This window comes from Euwallacea fornicatus, chromosome 16, assembly GCF_040115645.1.
Source record: "Euwallacea fornicatus isolate EFF26 chromosome 16, ASM4011564v1, whole genome shotgun sequence".
Classification (NCBI taxonomy): domain Eukaryota; kingdom Metazoa; phylum Arthropoda; class Insecta; order Coleoptera; family Curculionidae; genus Euwallacea; species Euwallacea fornicatus.
Genome location: NC_089556.1, coordinates 2,918,172 through 2,940,958, shown reverse-complemented (window position 1 = coordinate 2,940,958; position 22,787 = coordinate 2,918,172). Strand labels below are relative to the sequence as shown.

General features: G+C 36.4%; 2 protein-coding genes across 3 annotated transcripts in view; one reads left to right on the top strand and one right to left on the bottom strand.

Moving 5' to 3' along the window:
- Positions 1–22,787, bottom strand: part of mRpL16 (mitochondrial ribosomal protein L16) — a 206,658-nt gene that overhangs the window by 22,460 nt on the left and 161,411 nt on the right. The window lies entirely within an intron of this gene.
- LOC136344114 (adult-specific cuticular protein ACP-20-like) lies at positions 14,997–16,875 on the top strand. The gene is made up of 3 exons (XM_066291246.1): positions 14,997–15,810; positions 15,866–15,937; positions 15,985–16,875. The coding sequence occupies exons 1-3, from the start codon at positions 15,796–15,798 to the stop codon at positions 16,279–16,281; spliced, it is 384 nt and encodes a 127-aa protein (XP_066147343.1). The 5' UTR covers positions 14,997–15,795; the 3' UTR covers positions 16,282–16,875.

Here is a 22,787-nt window from a genome sequence, read left to right as displayed (position 1 = left end):
GGGCATTTCAAAAAGTAGTGGACATCGCATTTTGACCGAACAATTGGACATGAGAAAGCTGTGCGCAAAGCTGTTTCGAACTCTTTTCTCGTCTACCTTATTCGTTAGATTTGCGGATCGCAGACTATTTTCTATTTCCAAACATGAAAAAATGACTCGGTGGAAAGAAATTTGCCAATAACAAGTCGAGTCTGAGGTTGATGCTCATTTCGAAACATTCGAAACTTTTTGCTATAAACAGGGAATAGCAGATACAAAACATCGCTGCGAAAAGTGTATATAGACTATATTGAGAAATAATGTAATATTTTCTCTTTAAGTGTTAGATCGGGTACTTCTGGGACTATTTTCGTATCATCAGAGAAACGCCAACAAAGTCGCCAAAAATGGGCTACAACACGAGTATAAAACTGCAGCTTCTGCCTAGTTAATCGGGCTAATTTCCAGATAATCTTGGTGAGGTTGGCGAAGAGCAGGGAGAACGCTTTCATCAAGGTATCAAAGAGATGGAGCATCGATATCAGGGGCTATGGGACGTCAATGTGATGGAAGATTACCGTTGTCCTTTCAAACGGGAGAGCTGGATACACACTGCTCATAAAATCAGGTAATCTAGACAAGCATTTCTAACAAAAAAGAAGCAGAAAGTTTGTAGGTAAGAAAGCAACTTTCATCTTTTGCCAAAGAGGGGAGGGAGAGTAAGGATCTCGAATAATGTACTCCCTCCACCCTTTCCCCTCAGTTGTGAATCATTTTTGCGCCCTATTGTATCTCATCCCTTCGATCCTTTCCCCGCAAATGCTATTGTTTTACCTCACAACGCAACATGGAATCAGTAACGTTGCACAAATATGTTAATGTCTCTAGTATTTAGTAAAACGAGATATTTCCGTGTTTTTCAAAATAACTCGGAATGTGTGGATATCCATAATTCTTTAATCCGAAGATCAAACCTTCCCTCAATATTCCTGTAAAGCTTTGAAATTTCTCGAGATAGACTAGATATAGGAGAGAGGTTCCTTTTTTTGCGGAAATACACTTCTGGACAGTGTTTCTGGAGGAATCAAACCTATGTACATCCATTCACAGTATCTAAAAACATCTTGCACTGATTGGTAGCGCTGCGCCGGTGTCAGCATTAGAGGCTCATTAACGCTTTCCCAGGCGGTGTTTTTGGAAGAATTAAACCCATTATTGGCATCTTTAAACCCTTTGTAAAGGTATTCGCCTCGGACAGATTTATGGCCGGGACGTTGCGGACAATCTGAGGTATCTGTTAATGATTTTCGAGACAGTGTTTTGGACGAAAACACCAATATAAATTCATTCGTACTGTGGTTTCAAAATACATTTAAAATTACGCGTCTTTGACTGGTTTATAGTGATGTGTTGAAACCAGTTCTTAAGCTCAGTTTCCAAACCGGGTTTTCGCGAGAATGCAAACTATTTCAAGAATTTTTAAATCGTCTTTATAGTGTACCGATATATAGAGGCTAGCTGTAGATATCTAGAATTAATTTGGAGGAATGAAGCCCAAGAAACCCCCGCGATAGCTTGTCTTTTAATGTCTTCCCTGTGGACTGATTTATAGTGGTAATTTCACGTAACTTTTTCCAATTCGCGACTGATTTATAGCGATTGGTGTTAGCGATTAATGTCGAATCAAGCGATTTGTGGTGATGTGCTTAACGAAACCACTGCTAAATAATACTGCACCACCGGGGTTTTTTTGAGGGATGGAACCCGCGATTTGATACGCATTGAAAGGTGATGGTAGGCCGATTTACGGTAATCTACGTCCTCGGTTAAGCGCATTTTGCAATGGAATGTATTAATAATTAATGTATAATTGATATCGATTATCGCAAGGTAATTCTTATTCTTTTCTAGAAATTTCAAAATCCAGCGAATATACCAGTTGACTCGTGCTACTACGCCACCATCTGGTATTTAGCTCAACTGAGCCTGGTGCTCAACTGAACCGCTCGAATTGAGCATTGGCCTTGACGATGCAGCTTGAGGTGCATTCAGTTAACATTCCACTGGGATTAGACGCGAAATTTACCATAGAAAGAGGAGATCGTAACTCTGATTTGCATGGGCCTCTATTCGATTCGGTCAGTTGATGTCATTTCTGGGCAAATCGTAAAAAATTTCAAGGCACTCTCCCTTAGAGATTCCATTTCTTTGACCTCGCACGAACAAAGAAATCCAACATCGTAGTTCACGATGAAATCTTCCTACTGTTTTACTATATCACTTCGATGAAACGAACCTCTCCAGCAGTAAAGAGAAACGATATGACTCATTTAATCATAATCCATTGTGATGGGTCCGCATATGCCCAAACAGAGAAGGAGCGTGCTTATAAAAATTTATATGGATGGGTAAACACACCTAATGTATTCCTTTTTATCTCAGATCCTCACGCTGAGCTGGGGGTGCAATGTTGCCGTGAGGATTTTTTGCATACATGAATAATAAGTCTTTAAATAATCCTTTAAGAGATTCAGAAAAGATTTAATAAGGTGGTGGCAGAAATTGCCTTTTTTTTTTTCTAAGACTGCCCTGCTGCTACGAAACTGCCATTTAATGCACCAGTGATCGCCCCAAGAGGAACATCCAGATAATCAACATTAAGCCTGGATGAAAGCAGGAATTTTCTGTTTTATTAGTGAACTCCATCATCTGGTTAACTCAAAGGGTGCAGAGAGCAATGATGATTGCAGTGGCGCAGTTTTAAATCAGCAAAATGATCAGTATGTACTGATATGCGAATAAAAAATGCAAAGAAACAAGAAAAGGCCACTTCATCAACATAGAGTGTAATACCTTCGAATCTGCACTAGAGGAAATTAGGGTAATACATGTGTAGGGCGCTTGAATACGAGTTCAGGACTTCACTGGGTATAGTTAGTCTAGGGTTTATCTTTCGTCGTCCATTCTAAGGGGGAAAAACCACAAAGGCATAAGGTGAAGTCCAAAAGTGTAGCAATATAGAGCGACACACTCCATCCGCTGGATTATGGCACCTTGGGCTCTATAATAAAAATAAGCATTAGGGGGAAAGACGTTTTGTTAGGGGGTGTGTGTCAGATATTGATGACTTCTATTTAAAGGGCCCTTTTTGTGTTAGGCCGTTGAATGGGTAATCTAAAATTTGGCATCTATCACGCGGTCTAGCAGGGCTAACTTGCGCAAGGGTGATTAAAATTTTTTTCATAATTATTCTTTGTTGGCGTCTATATTAACTTCAGCAGGGTTGATAGATGGTTCAAATTAATAGAGATGTTTACTTTTCTAATAAACTATATGCAAATTGCCGGAAGATTACATCCAGAGATTGGCGAACGGAGGACGATTTTTTATTTTCGGCGACAAATAAAGCAAACCTTCCTATTGTTTTTAGAATAAATGAAGACTTCAGAGAGTATAGGACGTTTTTATAATAGAGCTTAATAGATTATTCCCTTGTCGATTCCTTGACCGGAATGTCGTTAATCTTAATCCAATTTCCCCGTGAACAAGGGGGATTTTATTTTAAATATTCCGATAACCTATTTAAAAGGTGTCGAAGGATTAAATGCTCCTGTGCTCGATTGTTCCAATTTATTTTAATCTGATAAAGGAATCCATAGATATTCTCTAACTATTTGCTCTATTTTGCATTAGAACCTTCTGAAATAAATTCGAGACACTTCATGTTCCGAAATAATGAACCACAATTAGGATGGAATGTGCATTAACTAGATCAACACTGTATTATTGAAGAATTACGCGTGAAAGCATCTAAATTTATATTTGCGACTCGCGGTTACCCAATCAATGCACCAAAATTGAGTGTTAAAGATTTATGAGGCTGAAATGTAGTCCCAAATTGATGGTTTTTCTGTTTTATTACGAAATAATGAGGTTTCACGGTGTCCATTCCCTTTCCTGATGGTTTGTGAGAATTTACAGTGCATTTATTTGATAGCAACTTAATCAAGCCTGTAAATCAGATCATTCATTGTGCCCATAAACGATGATCCAAGAAAGACGGTTCAATTTTGATGAGGTTCTGATTCTGGAAGAATATTCAGTTCTTAATCATTTATTGATCAGATTCGAGGCTAATTCGGTAAAAGTATTATATTATAATTTTTTCTGTACAAGATCAATAGAATTTTTGCAGCCCCGACAAAGTCTTGATGCATTTCAGGTTTTCAAAAAAAAAAACAAAATATACATATTTTCCCACTTTCCTAAAATTCTTGCGATGCTAAAAAGCTCGTTTATCTTGATATGTCTCTAGCAAATATGTTGATTATTTTTGTAGGAAGTAATGGAATATCCATTTCATTTTGTGGATAAGAGAGTAACACATTTTGACACATATTACAAAATTAAAGAACCTTTTTAGGTTTAGTTTTTGGCGTAATACATTAGAATTTCGTTAGAGAATAGTGGAAACGTTTAGATTTTCTATACATTTCTTCCTTCTTAAGATCTTTCACATTGATGATGATTTTAAGTGACCCATGGTAGCGTTGGTATATACCGAGGTGTTTGAGAGCAGGTTCAATTTTGGAATGGTATAATACCGCTATTCTGTTTCTTTGCGAGAGCTAAAAATAATGGGTCTCCGGAAGAGTGTTTTAAATGGATCTTTTTGGAATTCCGCCAAGTTATTTTTGAGATATATTTTTCTCCCTCCAGTTCACCAAAGCCGACTATAGTATTTTCGATTAGTTTAAACACATATTAAAAAAGGGCTTCAGCCCTACCTGATTATGCTTAATTGCAACTGGTTGGAGAACCTCGACTTTTAACTACATATCTTATCCTAGATAATATTACTATATCCCTTGGAACGACACGCATCAGGCCCTATTAATCTTTTCCAATAGATGCTATCGATCGGGATAGAATTTGTATGCTATTACACTCCATTAGTAATAAATATGAAATAGCCCAACCTCTCGCAAATATATGCCTCCCTCCGGGGTAGGCCTAATAAAATTTTCATGCGTATAACGGCCGCCAGAGAATTTAGTAGGCCTTCAATAGCAAATTTGGGCGTGATGACACTATGATTCCTCAGCAATCGAACACACATGAAACGACAAAATACTATAGATTTTGTCGTCGATTATGTAATGATTTGATGCCAAATCGATAAAGTCTAGTCTACATGAATTATGTATGATTCAATGGAGCACGAGAAGTAAATCAAAGGACAAGAAAGTCCTTGGTAAATCCACAAATGTTCATTTGCTTGTGGCCTGTTTATGCGTTGGGATTTAGCGTTAAAAAGTAAACAGCAATGGCTTCATGTAAAGGAAATATTTACATGCGATTTTTAGCTCATTTACAGGAGGTACGGATGCTCAGCCGTGGACAAAGGACGATAGGGTGCTCGTGCATAATCAGCATCATCCCCCGGGGAAAATTACGCCAGTGGTTTCGCTTGTGACGCAAATTTCATCGTCGGGAATGATAGTTTTCATTATAAGGTAGTTTAATAATTTACATGAATCGGATGTACAGGGTATTTCGTAAACATACCGACAAACTTTTAGGGGATGTAGAGCTCATAAAAACAAATATGTAGATCGAATCAGGTTAGGTTGGAAATCGCTTTCTTTCCAAGATACATAGCGTTTAATTTTTTTCTATTTTTTCATGTCCTCATCCCAAACCGTTTTTAAAATTTTCAAAGAATAAAAAAACACACTCTGTATTTCGTAAGCGCAGTGGTTTCGAGCCTGTGTTTATTCAATCTAAATATCTGTTTTAATGAGTTTTACGTCCTGTGAAAGTTTGTCGGCATGTTTATGAAACACCCTGTAGATAAAACAAAAAGGAATAGTGTCAAGTGGATCGTAAAGAAAATATGATGTGTCCAATTTGGCCTTTTAAGATTCTAGGCATCGTCTATGCAGCTCACAGAAAGAAGTACGTATAAATCAATCGTTAAAAAGTAATATACGTCACGTGACCCAAAACAGTGTTTGGTGGAGGTCTCCAAATTTCTAGCCCTCGCCTCTCCAGCTGATCCATATATTGCACTTGGCTCGCCCTTAAAAAGCACCTCTTTCCGATCTTACGCAACCTAAATAACTATTTTCTACAGAACAAGCTGTCTAAACGTCCTCTATAAGTTCCGAACATTCGTAGGAGTTTGGAAGAATAGAGACCATTTTATCGATAGCTTTTTGAATATCTTAAAGTTTGTCAATTTTTAGAGTAACCAATGGCTTTTTAATGAGCACAAAATTGTCGAGAATACTGATGTTCTTATAAGGGCATTTTGGGCTTTGCAAGGTTTTGCTATATCTCAAAGGAGTTGCTGTGGATTTCCTTGAAAAACATTTAAAGCTCCACACGGCTTAAGGCTTTCAGGAGATTTCGTGAATATAAGTCAGTTGATACCATTTATTCGACCAACTTCGTAGTGTTTCGGCTTCTAACGATATTAAAGGTTTTTAAGAAGTGTGATTGAATTATCATAAAGATTGATTGAATAAAAATCCAGAAAACGTGGTTTTTAGCCAGATTTGGCTCGGTAATTCTTCCTGTAACTTGCAGATTTTCGATTATTGACTGACGCGAAAAGCAATAATTCATGTTTCTTGATTGAATACTTCATGTCGTTTTGCATCGAAAGAGCTTTTCAGATTAAAAAGTTGCCATTCTTTTATCGAATGATTGATTTCCCCTAAACCTCTCTTAACGTGACATTTTTCTACCCAATCCCTCATCTCCCTTTAAAAGGGCGACAGCACTTCAATGTCAACACACAATAATTATATATAACCAAAACGCCGTTCTTAAAGACATCCCTTTTTCAATTCCCGCCAGTCGATGAAATATATAATGTATACATAAAATATGGAATAAATTCAATTAAAAATCAAGTGTTTGTTTTTTGGAAAAGCGCCAGGACACGTCGATTCGTACTTCTTGTTGCGGTTTTTTTTTATGGTAAACGCATGCATACAGGGTGACTCGAAAGCAAATTACGACCACTAACTTCACTTTTTAAAATAGAAATACTTATTTTTACTTCATTTGTGAATTCGTTATCAAATTCTAAGTATATTTTATGTACTATGTCTTATGCCTTAATCCAACAGTGATGGAGAAACTTACGTCTGAACATATCAGTAAACAACACTATAATCGCAAAAACTATCAATAGATTTTCACGAAAAGTAACATTTAATAAGTAGGAAGAATAAGTATTTACTAAATTAAATGTTCAAATTGAAATCCTTTTTGTGTCTGGCAGCATTCCAGACGCTGGATAAATTCATGCTGAACCATATTCATTGTTTCTGGACTTAAATTAGCACATTCTCTTCTGATTCTAGTTTTTAAGTCCTCAATCGTTTCAAGTCTAGTTTTCTACACAACATTTTTTAGATGATCCCGCAAAAAATAGTCTAAAGGATAAATGTCCTGAGACGTTGGTCGCCGCTCATTAGATCCACGTCATCCAATTCATCTATTCGGAAATGCTACATCGAGATATTTTCTTACCTGAGCTGCAAAATGCGATGGTGCACCATCTTGCTGGAACCATAAATTTTTGTCATACGTCATCGGGTTATTAGAACTGGGAGGTGAAGCTCTTAAACTGGGGATTAAACGTTGTAAACATTTAAGATATCTTGGACTGTTCAAAGTCTGTTCAAAAAAGTAGGGTCCAGTGATCTGACTTTTGACTATTCCTGTCCAAGCATGAATTTTTTCAGGATATTCGATATAGTGTTCTCTCATCCATCTGGAATGTTTCTTTGCCCGATAGCGGCAGTTTTGTCTATTAACTTCGCCGACTAATGTAAAATTTGATTCATCTGAAAATATAACATTTCCACTTGGCGGGAGAAATTATGGCACATATCCATTAGGATTTGACATAATTGGATTCGTCGGTCTGGATCGTCTTCATTTAAGTCGTGTACAAGATGTATTTTATACAGATGCCACTTTTCTGATTTGAAAATCTTGAGAACAGATGAAGTAGGAATATCGCAATCGCGACTGACTTGTCAAATGCTGTTATGTGAATTTTCTTCTACAACTAGCAAAAAGTTTAGTTTTTTATCCTCATTGATCGCAAAACGTCAAGGCTTCAGCACATCTTCCACCGAACCAGTATCTCGAAACTCTCTTTCGAATTTGCTAACTGTCGCTTAGTCTATTGGTCTATCCAGATATTTTTTTATTAGATAAAACAAACATATCCTGTTGTGTTCGCACTCTATTATCATCATCGCAAGAATTTCCATTCTTTCTGTTATGGACGAACGCACTGTAATGTAACTTTTAATTGAAATTAAACTTTTTTGAAGTCAAATCAAAAATGAGAAATGTGCAATTTTAAATATTATTGGAACGTTTTGTATTAAATGAATAAAAATACCTCTTCTATGGAAATAAATAAACAAATCTATCGAATACATCATCGTCTTGGTTACTGATATGTTCAGATGTAAATTTCTCGGTAACTGTTGAGTTCAGGTATAGGACTTGTTACATAAAATATACTTAGATTTCGATGCAGAAATCAAAAATGAAATAAAAAGCAAGTATTTCTATTGGAAAAAATGAAGTTGCTGTTCGTAACTTGTTTTTGGGTCACCTTGTATAGATGCATTTGGCATCAAAAAGACCTCAACAAAAAACAAGAGTCGACGTGTCCCAGCGGTTTTCCAAAAAACAAACACCTGATCTTTAATCGACTTCACTCCATACTTTATATACACCCTGTATGTAAGTGATTCGGAGATTTTAACTTTAGAATATTTCTCCAGAACCGCATCATGCAACAAAATTTTTTTTTGTCTCAGAAAATGTTCAAAAAGTTCGTTATACGATGTTCCAGGAATACATGAAGCGACGAAATAGGAGTTCGTCCCCACACGATCATTTTTTTGGTTCATTGTCAGGGGTGGGCAACAAAAGGCACGTTATATTGGCTGGTTTATTATACAAGTGACCATTCTCGTGGTAAATTAGTTTTTGCAGGCTACTAAACGTTTTTCCTTGCTCCGTTAAGATTATGTTGCTGGATATACATTTTCATAACAAGAGGGGAGATTATTATCGTCACTAAAGTAAGTAAAAAGCACGACATAATGCACTAACTCTCGTTTACTTGTGCTTTGTTTCTTTTGTTCATAAAGACGTAATATTTCTTAAATTGAGCGCGATAAAGCTAGAAGATTGCTTATCAGGTGGTTGATAATTGAAGAACATTCAGACCGAAATCATAGGGTGAAAACTGGAATTATGTGAGGTTAAATGGATGAATGAGCCATTCATGGAAAGTCAAGCAACAATAAGGTGGAGAGTTGCTCTTGGGAGAGCGAGTTCTGAAATTCGACGGCAAAAACACACGCCGGAAACCCAACGATATTTTTATAAATAGATTGAATTTCTCCCGAAATCAATTAAAAATTTAAATTATGCATTAGTTGTAGCGTTAGAAAGTGTTTAATCGAAAAGTACCGTGAATGTTGGCCATACGTGGCAAAACTCTTCTTTGAAGCATATCCTAGACGTGCTCAATTGGTTTTAGATCTGGCGATTTTGCTGGCCATGCCAAATGGTCGCTCTGTAGGATCAAGAATGGTATCGAGGTATTGTCGAGCTGTTAGGAATTGATTTTGAATAAGGAGGTCAGTTCTGCCGTCGATCTTTATTCCTGTCCAGACCATTATTCTATCACCTCTCTACGAATGGACTTCTTGAACGTGTCGTAAACGTTTAACGTTTCGAGATTGTCTCTGCACTCTTATTCGATGCGAATCTCGGTGCATTCCAAATCTGGATTTGGTATTGAATAAAACTGTAGCCCGATCAATTTCAGGGCAATTTCGATATTCCCGACACCGCTCTAATTTTGCAGCGCGTTTGCCTCTGGAAAATGGTGAAGATCTCAGCGTTCTTCGATTGATCTCATATAGACGATGTCTAACAGTATCTTTGCCTATAGTCACGTGAGCGCTCGTTTTAAATCTGTCACAAATTCAGGTGCTGCAATTGCAGGTTGCCTTCTAGCAGTTTAAATTAAAAATCGATCTTGAGCTGCAGTGGAAATGGGTCCACGTTCCCGATGTTGGTCGGCCAGAGGCTCTCAGTGCTGCTAAAGGGCCGTCATAAGTGACAGATTTGACACTTTGGAAAACACCTATGAGCTCAGCCTTGCTCAGCCAGCATGAAGAAGTTTCACGACTACGTTCATCTAATCCAAAGTTAAACGTTGTCGTTGCCTGGTAAAATACACGATGTTCAAAGCACCTGCTAAACGCAAGTTAGCCCCGAAGGAATAAATTTATCGACCTGATAATTTAGCAGAGCGCAAAATTCCAACTTTTTCATATCCGCAAGAAAATTTTTATTGAATTTTATATTTATTATTTTTTATTTATATTAGATTTTTAGAATATGCGTCCAAAGTGAGTAATCGCACTAATAAAGTGCACTATAAACTACAATTGAAATTACTTACTATCGACTTTATGATTTTTTTAAAATATACTTAGACTTCCGATGTTTCCAAATCAAGTCCTGAAATTGCGGAATTTTTGATTCTGCAGAGGCGACACGAATTCCTCTTAGGGAGTCCGAAGGTTTCTGGTTTCAGAGATTGTGGTCAGAAAATAAAAGAGATACAAAAATCAGGTCTATTTTTACGACATTTTTCGTTCCCTTGGAGCGGGCGTTCCTCCTTCGAGCGCTTGCGAGCGGCTATGCCATTGGATGTGTCACCATAAAATACAGTTCCTATGGAAAATGAGGGTCAAATACTAATGGCAAATTCCAATTGCGAATTTATTGCAAAAATAATGTCTTCCCTAAATTTCCATCTGTTTCTGTCGAGTGTTCAAGAAAGAGAGCAACAATACATAAGTTATGCCCGGATTGCAGACGGATTTCAATCTAATTAAAAAAAATGGTACTGGCGGGGCATCTTTGAAGTAGGGAGCAGTCGGCATTTTCAAATACATAATAAAGTTCGGAAAAGATCTTGTTTTTAAGAGCAGTGACGAGAAAGAAAATGAAACATAAAAGATTGGGAGTTCTGCAAAATTTACTTACGGAGACGTGTTTTAATGACAACAATCTAATTTCCGCTTCAGAGTTTCGGCACGTGCAATATGCAGTCGAAACTTTTTAGAGAAACTGCACAGTGTTTTGGACAATTCTGAATATTTTAGTTTTGACCTGAATTAGTAATTAATTGAAAAACAGTTTTTGATTGCCTTATGGTTCCCTGGAACGTAAAGTCGTTTCCATAAAGTTTGCTTGCAAAATTTACTCCCAAATTCAGTTCAATATTTGACTTATTCCTTCCATATTTAAATTTTTGGCTGTGCGGTAATATTCATTTTCACGCGCTTAATCTATTCGCTCTTCCAGCTCTGATTCGAGCGAGTTCTTACAGAGCGTTCGGGAGCCCAACAAAATAACGCAGTCGGTATTTGATTTTTGAAAAATCTGTTGAAAAATGACTCGTGCCAGATTGATTAATTGAATAATTGAAGGTAAAAATCACGTCAGCCCTAATTATTTGAAGCTCGGAAGAACTGAAATTCATTTAAACTCAGTTTATTATTTATAGGTTTATGGGATGAAACAAAAGCAGGCCTGTTCTATAGTTGCTCGAATATTTCAATAAATAGATAGAAAATTTAAATGTTCTCTTGGAAATTATCTGAACAATCATGGAGAAAACTGTAATTAAAAAAATCCCTAAATTTGCGAACGGTTCCTTAGAACCGTTAGATTTTATGGAATGGTAAAAACTAAAAAAAAGTTCAAGTTAGTTCAGATTACTTACGCTTCTGTGTGGACAAAAAAACAGTCTGGATACGTGGATCTTTGAAAGTTATTTACTTCTTTCATGGCGCAAAATGCTACGACGTATTAGATACTTTATAGAAAAATCACGAGAGATGCTTCTAAAAGCTGTGTAAATACTTACGAAAATATATATTTATCTCTTTATATCCAATTTTTTTTAGTTTGAGAAAGAGCAATTAGGTCAATTGTTCGTTTTCATAAAAGTGTTTCTTGCGCGTCCATTTCGTTATGTACTTATCTTGTTCTCATCTATCCTTCCTAACTAACTTCTCTGTATTCTTGTCTATTTATTCATTGCGCATTTATTTTAGTCTAATTTTTTGGCGTCCGCAATTAACTGATTTGGGTCACTTGCACTCTTTCCTGTTATTTATTATATACAGGGTTGCTCACTAGTGCGTCAAAGTGCGATATCTCAGTAAATATAAGTTTTGGAAGGAAATTTGTCTTGGTAAAGTTTTTGAGGAATAAAAGGCACGTATTTTTAAATTATTTTCAAATGTACAGGGTCTGTCATAAAAGTGTGGTAGTACCAAATTATGTTTTTTTAAATGGAACCCCCCAATTTTTTTGCCATTTTCGGATTTATTGTCAAATTTTAAGACTAGTTTATGAAATAGGTCTTATATAAAAAATTTACCATTTTCGAGTTATTTGTGAAAATTCGAAAATTTTTATAGCTGCAAGGTCTCACGGAAATAGCTAGTATAGAAATAGTAGCGCTTTAGTCGAACAACCTATAAACATATTCTTGGCCCTTTAGAATTCGCAAATCACGTGGAGAGCTTCGTAATATTTTTTAATATGCCAGAAACAATGGCGCAAAGTACGAAATCGTAGTGAACAGGTAATTTTTTAAAATTTCCTTGAACACAAACTTCACTCTCCGAATATTCCCTGATCTCAGATTAAGAGAAAACCCCCGAGAATTGACAACGCTGTGTAATGTCATAAATAATAGTTTGCGGTGAGTTGCCTATTTTTACTCTAAACTGTAACTAATGAGCCTAAAAACGCGACGTTGCCGATATTAACTTTTATTTGCATGTCCTTCGATTTTTAATGTGAAATTGTGACAACGATGGGCATTTGCTTGCTAATATATTTAAAGATTTACTTGCAGCGATAAGCTTACACATTGAAAGGTTTAAAAAGAAATTATCATCAACTTAAATAAAGTGTTTATAGTTTCATAAATTTCATTTTAAGTAATTTTTACAGATGGATAATGTCTATGAAACGATGAAATAATAGTGGAGCATTAATTATTTAGTTTCTCAGTTTCGATAAATACGAACATTATCATCCAGGTAAAGAAATCTGTATCGATCTGGACTGGTCTGAGCTGTTAGCTGCCATTTAGCAATAATCCAATTATTACATCAGCACAACGAACATTTGATTAAATTATTAACATGTTCACACTTGCCTACAGATAGATTTAAATTATCCATCTGCTGAAATTATGTAATTAGGACGTTTACGTAATCATTTAGTTATTTAAAATATATTTTAAGTGGCAGTAAGTTATTACTTAGTGTCACTTAAAATCATTCCAACAGTGAATTTTTTACGACAAAATGGATATTTATAGGCGCTTTTCGGGTTCACTTTTTTTTTGTCTTCTTTTCACAGAAGTATGAAGCGTTCCAATACAGTGGCGTGTCATATTTTTCGTTTAAAACATTCGGGGTCACATCAATAGGGACGCTGCTGCTGAAATTAAAAACAGCGATTTCTCGTTAAAAGACGTGTCTCTATCTATTTTCCGCTCCTCAATTTTCACAATGCCTGAACGGTCTCATTGGAAAAAACGCTCTCTTTTTTTTTATCACACTGTGTTTCAGACACGAAGCGAAAACAGACCCATGTTCATGTTAACTTTTACCATAAAATCATCCATGGATTCGCTCCCTAAATATTTGAGATACTATTATGAAACTTTCTGTATGTTTTTTTCCCTTAAGGTAACAAAAAGAATTTTTTTTCATTGCCCTCAAATTCTGTTCTCCTAGAGGCTAAAAAATTAACCCCTTTCTAAAGCAATTTTCCTGTAGCTGAGTCACGGGCATTTAATTAAGGCAACTCCAGCTGTCCGACTAAACAATTATCCTTCCATTCTTGACAAGTAATATTAAAATTACTGAATACATTCATTTTAATTTATATCCCAACTATTGCCCTCGGGTATCCAGTTTCATCTGACAACCCTTTTGTTCCCTCGCCCCCCACAATGGCATTTAGCGTAAGGCAAAAATAGCAACGTCAATCGGGAATCAGACAGGGTTGGCTCGCCCCTTGCTCACTTTTGCCCCCCCCTGCTGAATGTTATTTTTGCTATTTAGCATTTCAGTGTTGCAGAAGTGATTAGGGTCGTTCGTTCGGGACAAGGGTACACTGACGGAAATAATTATGTCAATAAATTGGGGCCTGGTAGGAGCTTCATGATAGAGATATGCACTGCTAAGACTAGAAAAACCTGCACAATTACTTCGTTAGAAATTCTCATTGTATCCTATTTTCTAAGCAACCAGACGGTGCGTTCTGAATAGAAATTTATCAAATTTACGTGAACTAAATTGAATTTCTTCGCTAAACAGAAAACACGAGAATTAACTTAACTCATTCCGATTACTTCTTTGAATGCATTAAGGATTAAAGCGGTAGTCGACATATTAATTTTGCCAATCTCGTTGCAGTTAAACGGTGGTTTGCCTTTCAGATTAAATTCTTTAGAGCACAAAAGGGAAACGGAATGAGCAACAAATGAATGTTAAGAAAATTTAGGATCGCATTCTCCAGAGACAGGATAAGTCCCTTTCCAAGCTGGATTCGCAATTATCATCGGCCGATAACGGGATAAGAAATAAAGGGAGCTTATAAACGAATTCAAAAGCTCAACATTCACAAATCCCTATTTTCCCCGAATATGAACTCTGGCGAAAACATTAAAGGGAAAAAATCTATTATTTTATCAGGAGTCCCTTAGGTCCTATTGGGAAGGTATGTGGGGAGGAATTGGCTGAGGGGTTCCAGAGACGGAGATTTTTAATATTGGCATAAATTCTTTTGAAATAGGGGGTTTTTGTGAGTGTTCACTTAGGTATTGTTCGATTTGAAGGCCAATTGAAGCTGTAGGTTAAATTGAAGTTTTGGAATTATAAATAGAATAAAATCTCATTTATATCTGAAGAAGAATCTGCCCGTGGCTCTGCTCATCTTTCCAAAAATAAATACTTAGGGAAATAGGATTGAAGGCTTGATAAAGAACAATGCTTTTTAAACAGAGTTTTTAACATATTATTCCCAGAGCCTCAAGAACTTGAGATTTTCCCATGGGACACCTATGTTATTGAATATTGGCAATTCCAAGACATATTTCTTTTCTGCAGCTATCTGCAGCGTTACATTTATCACTTATAGAGTAACTTGGGACTTCATGAAACCGCCTATTTCTAATAAAAAAAAAACTCTTCTTGTTGAACGATGAAACGCTACTTTGTTAGGGGCAAAGGATCCGAACGATACTAAAGATCTGCTGCAATGGTTCTATGGAAATTAGCTTGCAGTTAAGTTTTTTAAAAGCACATTAATAATTTGACTTTTAAAGTAGCGCAAAACAGCTATTTTTCACTATTTAATTTTTAATAATTAATAATCTAAAAAACAATTTTCCTGTGACGTATCTCAATTTTCAACATTCATAGTTGCAGTTTCTTTCGCCTTTCCATTAACTATTACTTTATAGACTAAGCAATGCAGGCCAAACTATTGATGAAGAAAAAATTTCTAAGTACTGTTAAATTTATGATGCAAAGCCTTTTTTCCTCACCTGTTTGCTACAATTTATATTGCGTGATTTCCCAAGTGCTAATTTATTGATACATATAAAAGCAGGTACCACTGCTGCAAAATCAGTACGTTTTTGAAACCCCAAACATGAATCGCTCAGCTGTAAGTTCACACTTAAATCCTCAAAAAAATATATTTAAAATGAAAGTATTCACAGCTCCTTCTCATAGCATTCACAATCTCTGCTACGTTGGCCTTCCCCGGACACCATCACAAAGATGACCACTCAGTAAGACATTAAAAATCCCACTTCTTCTTTAAAAAAATGCAACTTAGGTGCCGGCAAACTACCACTTTGAATACGGAGTCCATGACCCCCACAGCAAAGACTCTAAATCACAGGAGGAACACCGTCAACATGATGATGTTAGAGGAAGCTACACAGTCCACGATCCAGATGGGACCAAGCGGATTGTGGAATATACTGCAGGAAAGCATAAGGGCTTCCAGGCTGTAGTCAAGAGAATTGGTACTGCCCAACACCCAGGAGTGTATGGGAAACACCATCATCATGGAGAGGGTGGCAACAGTCATGTGGAGGTCACCCATTGGGGACATGGATCTGGAAGATAAAGGTTTTAGGTGATTTTTCTGTAAGTCTGTTGTAAAATTTGTAAGGCTCGTGTTTGTTGTTGTAATTTAATTTGCCAATGTAATTGTCGGTGGTAAATGTGCGTTAAAGTTACTGATAATTTTACATGCGGGCCGAGTGTTTAAAAACTTATGGGATCGTTTTCGTATATTAAGGGGCTCTTTTAGCTAAATGTGGACGTGAACGAGTGAAGTGTTTTCAAACCACAAGTTTGAAAGCCAATTTTGGTTGATGAAACATTTGCTCTTTTGACGGTGAATAATTTTACGCATATATAAAAAAAAGTGTACCAGTTTGAACCCGTTTAGTGCCACGCCCGATTTAGGCGTAGCAAACGAGGTTCTTGCGCATATAAATCCGTTGTAACATAAAAGCAATAATTTGATTTAAGACAAATTCTTGCATTACGTGTATATTTGTAATAATTGTATATTGACACTGCAGGCTGCAAATGATCTTAAAAATGATTTTTCAATTGAATAGACAAAAGTTTGGATTTTAATCGATAAGCATTGTTATTAAATAACCATGTAAATTGGTCGATCTTGAACCTTATAAACGGTTGCCAATAGTAATCAAGTTGCAATTATTCAAGTTTTTCTCTTGGGACACCCTGTAGATTGTTGAATGTTTTTAACCGACTAACTTCAACAGTTTTGAAATGACGACGAATGATTTCAGGTGGAAAACTTCGATGTTTTGCACAACTTCTATGTGTAAAATTCGCTAAATGTTCTCTGCCTTTTGTTACCACCGTTACGTCTTGACCAATTCTGAATTTAAACGGATGATACCTTTGTTCGCTTAAAACAAACATAGTGGTTGGTGTTATGATATCTGTCTCAATTGTCTTAAAGTCGTGAAAAGGCCTACCAGGGCCGCATTCAAGAAATAAATAGTTAAGGTCCGCTCTTGGGAAACGAACTTTCGTAGAATGAAACCGGAAACGTCGAGTCGAAACTTATGGAAAAACTGCAATGGAAAAGTTGTTACAAAATAGAATGAAAAAAAATTAATTTCGGTGGCTTGGGAATAAGTGAAAACCCAAAAATAACTCAGTTTATACCGGGAAATGATTTCCTTTTAATGATGAACTAACCAAGTCTGTATCTACAGTATTGGCCATAATTATTGCAACTTTTAAAATTGATTTGTATTTCTGTTCGGATCAAAAGGACTAATGAGCCACGCTGTATATGCATCCTTTATTGAACTACCTTTACTTATCAGAGAAGAGCAATGTATTGTCTCCTCTTATATTCACTGGTACAAACAAATTGTGTTTCTATGCTGTCCAAAATGATTGGAAATAAAATGTTTTGTTAAATAATTAACTATAATAATGAAAAATAAAACATATTTTTAATATTTAGTGTAATGTCGCGTGGTTCTGACTACATCTGCCATTCTGTTTGGTATAGAATTAATATATTTCTCAATTAAAGCTGGATCGATTTGTGATCCAGCTTTTGATAGTAATTCGAATACTTCCGTGGCATTTTTAACTTTCGGTCCAGTTTTCTGGTCTAAGATCTCCCATAAGTTTCCAATTGGGTTGAGATCGGGACTTTGGAACGGCCATTTCATAACAGGTATTTTTTGCTGTTCTAACCACTCTTTGATCAATTTGGAAACATTCTTTGGGTCGTTATCGTGTTGAAAGGTGAATTCAAGCGGCATGACCTCATCTATATGGGGTTCCGAAACGTTCCTTAAATTGTCTCTGTATATAAACTTGTCCTGTCCTTCCCTCGACTTTGTGTAGAGGACCCGTGCGAAATGACGGAAAGCATCCCCACACCATTGCAGATCCTTCGCCATGTTTCACAGTGGGACAAGTGCGTTTTGGATTCAATCTCTGACCTTTAGGTCGTCTTACCCGAACATCATCATCACTTCTAAAGAAATTAAAGTTAAACTCGTCAGTAAATACGACCTTTTTCTCATCATTTGGTGTCAAGTGAATGCAGTTTGATAAAAGGCTTTTTGGCAGGTCCATAACTATTTACGCAATTTGCACAAAGTTTTCGCCTTGTTGTTGGACTTGAAAGGCCATATGGTCCAGCTTGGTCGATTTCACCCATGATTTTCGTTGAAGATAGAATAGGACTTCTTTTCGCATTATTTAAAATTTTTTGATTCAATTGCTTGGAGGAATTTCATGGTACTACCAGTACGAACAAATTGTTTGATGATTCTCGACACTGTCAATTTATACAATTGTAAATTTCTGGTTATTGCGACTTGCCTTAGACCAGTTTTATAAAAATTAATCATTTTAGTTCTAATGGCACCAGTATAATTTTTTTTATTTGGAGTCATTATGGAAAATTTACTAAATAACAGTCGAATTGAATACATGAACTGGGAAGCAAAATTTAAGGAGAGACAATACATTCCTCTTCTTTGATAAATAAAAGTAGTTCAATAAGGGATGTACGTACAGGGTGGCATATTTGTCCCTTCGATTTAAATAAAAATATAAATCTATTTTAAAAATTGCAATAATTATAGCCAATACTATTTTACCGTTTGCACGATCCGCATGCTGGACATCTTTATCTTGGTCACTCTGTGTGGCGTCTTTTTAGATTCACCTCGTATTACCTCGCTCTTCATTACCGATTCATTCACGAATCTTTATATAGAATTAAAGTATGAATTTTCTTGTCAACGTCATAAATGCTTCCCGACAAGTCGCTTCATTCGTACCATAAACCTCATTAAAGCTGTTAATCACCTGTCAGTAATGTCCCCAATTATCATCAGTGTGTTCTATGACTAAACGTGAAATTTCCGCCCTTTGTAGGGCAAACGATGCAGGAAGTGAAAGAGAGGCGATATTGCCTGCGGCCGCCGGTTTCATTCTTCTGCTGCAACCCCGCAGGCCTCCGGTCTATTGTGAAAAGGCACAAGGGGTGCGTATACGCGTACGATAACTCAACATTTATTCTCTTCGCTCTTTAACGGGGGTTCGTGGTATATGGCCTGGACATCCTATTTTAAAAGGGTGGGTAGGGCCGACTGAGACTATTTGCGGATCTAAGTTTGTTAGTGAAGGGAGACAGTAAGCCTTTAGGCCAAGGGTTTTGATAAGAGTGTCTCGTTAAAGGGAAAATGAGATATAGCTTTTTTTGAGAGTACAATCGAGTTGTTAGTGAACATTATTAATGATGGGGATGCATTGTACGAAGTTGGAAAAATATTACTTCCGCAAACGGGCGCCAAAGTGTCACTTTCCGTACTTATTAAGTAAACAACTCTCCTCATTTAGCGTTTCTTTGATGCGATGTCTTTCTTAAAAATATGCGAGAAACCAACGACAAAATTGGAGTTTTAGTAAACATTTTCTCATTTTTTCGTATTTTTTATTTGTTTCCAAATTTTACAAATACACTGAATGGGAAAAATCAGATAACCTGAAAAATCTCAAAAAATATGAAATTTACTAAACAGTACCTTATATAAAAATGAAAAGAGCTTAAAAATTCTACTATTTCGCGGTCTTTAAAAATACACAAGGAGTGTCATAAAGAAGCAGTGAATCGACGTTATGTTTTTTCTTATTAAATTGCAGAATTTTCATGACATTTTCTAATTCACCCTCGCATTCTGAACACATTTCATATAACATCTCCTATGGCTCAACTAAATTAACTTATTTTCATCGAAGGAAGTGCTCAAAATATGCCCCCTGACTGGCTTGACAATGAGCTAAATTGTAATAGAATCGTTCACTAGCCTATTCCAGTATTTCAATAGTAATCAGACGGCATTTGTTACTAATTCCTCTTAACTCATTTATGTCTGCCGATTTCGTGACATAAATCCTGCTTTTTAAATGGCCTCATAGAAAATAGTCAAGCGGCGTCAAGTCCGGTGGTCTAGGGGTCCATCCCAATTCACCTTCATAGTCTATTCAGACCGCATAATGAGCAACCTGATTACTAGATAGATTAGAAAAAAAAAAGACAAGCCATTATCACCCTTAATAATGACCCTTTGAATGGCCTTTTGGATCATCAGATTCGTCGCATCTGCACACTTTGAGCACAATCCAATTAAATTAAGTTCATTTGGTTTTCTTTATAATTGCATAAGTTACGGAACTGCTAGAGTTAGCTATAGGAAATGTTACAACAAAAGAGTACAGAAAGATGAATTAAAAAATATAAAAAATTTGTAATTTCATAAAAAAAACAGAATTTCGATTCAATGGTACTTTATGACGCACTTTGCATATTTTGGGATACTGCGGAATGGTATTAGTTTTAAATTCCTTTAATTTTTACGTAAGGAATTTTTCAATAAATTGTATGTTTCGGCATTGCCAGATTTTGCGGACATAATGTACATCGTGTTCCATATCTAAGCCCAAAATCTTTATGACACATTTACTTTGCTATAAATTATAAAGGTCAGTCATCAAAAAAAAAAAAAAAACGCAGGTGTTGAAATATCGAAGTATGTCTTGGTTGGATTCATCTATTACCTGTTATCAATCAGACGTTTGATGATAAGCCGCAAGTGGTTCAGTCACCGCCCTACGTTTGCGGTTCACCGCTTATATGGTCCCGACAAAATTCCTAGCAATGCATTACTAGGATTACTAACTGCAAAAGAAAAGCAGCTGGCATAATCGTTCTGAGTCAATCCATAATTCACCCTCAGGTTACCTGAGATCAATATTCAGATTTGTCAACCTATAAAGCTGACCATTAGGCGCGGCCATTAAGCCTTGAGAGTTTCAAGACCTTTCGAAATATCCTGTCTCTCATTAATTCATGAAACTGGCCTCAAGTAGCCATATTCCTCTGCTTTTTAGGTTCCTCTTTTTAACGTCGGAGAATCTTTGATGATACTTTCAATGAAAATACGGTTCGAGTGGCTCTCACTTATCTCGTGTTAAAGTGGCCTGTTTTACAATCTCAACTATTAAAACGCTTTTCAGTTTCGTTTTGTGCTTAAATTAATGGAAATCATATGCTTTCAGCTTTGAAACGCATTTGGGAACTGGCTTTTAATATATCCCTCTTTGATGTGTCAAAAATTTAGGACTAATTTGAATTAACTAGCCATGAGGCAAACGTGAATGCTACCAGGAAGATCCAATATTCAGCACTTTTAGAATTGATACCTCTGAGCTATCTAAACCTCTATATTTTAGCTAAATCCTCTGTCACAATAATCCTGGATATGAGCTTGTTCCTGATTGATAAATATTAGTTTAATTTCCGGATTTACATATGCGAAACGCAAATCACTCTAATTAGGTCGGCCATTAATTTCTCTAAAAGGATTATAGGTGTAGGGTAAATTGCCTGACCAAAAGCCGTTTATGTCATCAACTCCGCCATTTAGGTAATGATTTCGTTGCTTTTTTAGTACGTGGTTAGGGTAACTTTTGAAACTATCAAAGCTTCTCTACCAGTATTCCATTAACCTGTGCTCAAATATTTACCTGAGAAGAAACTTTCGTTAAGTTGATTTAGTTTGTTTACCAGAACGTGGTACGCTTATTAGTATTTCTACCTGGTCTGTCTCGAAAAACAATAAATGCCCTTATCGAGGTTTCCGACTTTGGTCACGCGCCGGCCGAGTACATCTTCTAATCATAATTGAAAATATCCACAACATGGACTTACCCAGAATTCACGGTGCAAATTAGTGGAGAACTTTCCGGGTTTTATTAGAGATGAGAGAATTAGTTTCTGTATCGATGATAAATGCAATTAAATGGAACTTAACTGTGCCAATAGATTGCAATTAAGGCGGATAAGGACATGACAAAATGCAGAGCCCTGCTTTGCTAATTTTGACTCTGCATGCATGCTAATTGCCGTTTTAGCGCTGGGTCGAATTGAAATCGTCTTTGGCGTATTGTCATGAAAAAGAGCTTCATCTCTGAAAAATTGCAAGAATTGAGAAAGCTCAAGGAATGATCCTGCAGCTTTGCCTGATGACACAAAACGTATTGTGGCAGCAATCGAAATGCAGAGAAAAGATAAATCAGTGGTGTTTTCGACTGAGATCGTTTATTTCCTGTCAGGAAGAACGAATCGAGGGACTTGTTGAGTGAAAAACAATGCCAGATCGGTGGCTAACGACCAGTTTTTGCGCTTCTGGAAGTGGATATTCTTACGCACGTCCGAAGGTGACACACCACCAATTCCACTCCAGATTAAGTGACAATGATTCATTAGCTTTTATTCAAATACAGCGACACCAATTTCTTACAATTGCCCGTTGCCACTTCAGGCCTATATGTTTTATTTGAAATTTGAAAATCGGTTTTCCCAAGTGACCATCTAAAATCCCTTCAACGGAAAGTCTCTTCAAAGTCGCCCGGACCAGTATGAAAACTCAAGCTCGTTCAGCAGCAGCGACTTTTTTTATCGCACATAAAGATTTTTTAAATATTTAATCAATAAACAATTAACGTAATTTAATATGTTGATTCACTCATATAGTGCAAATGAAGGTTCGA

What these genes read in the sequence shown, in the direction of transcription:
- LOC136344114 (XM_066291246.1), top strand. An exon ending in ATCACAAAGATGACCACTCA is followed by an intron (nt 15,938 to 15,984) that starts GTAAGACATTAA and finishes AATGCAACTTAG; the next exon opens with GTGCCGGCAAACTACCACTT.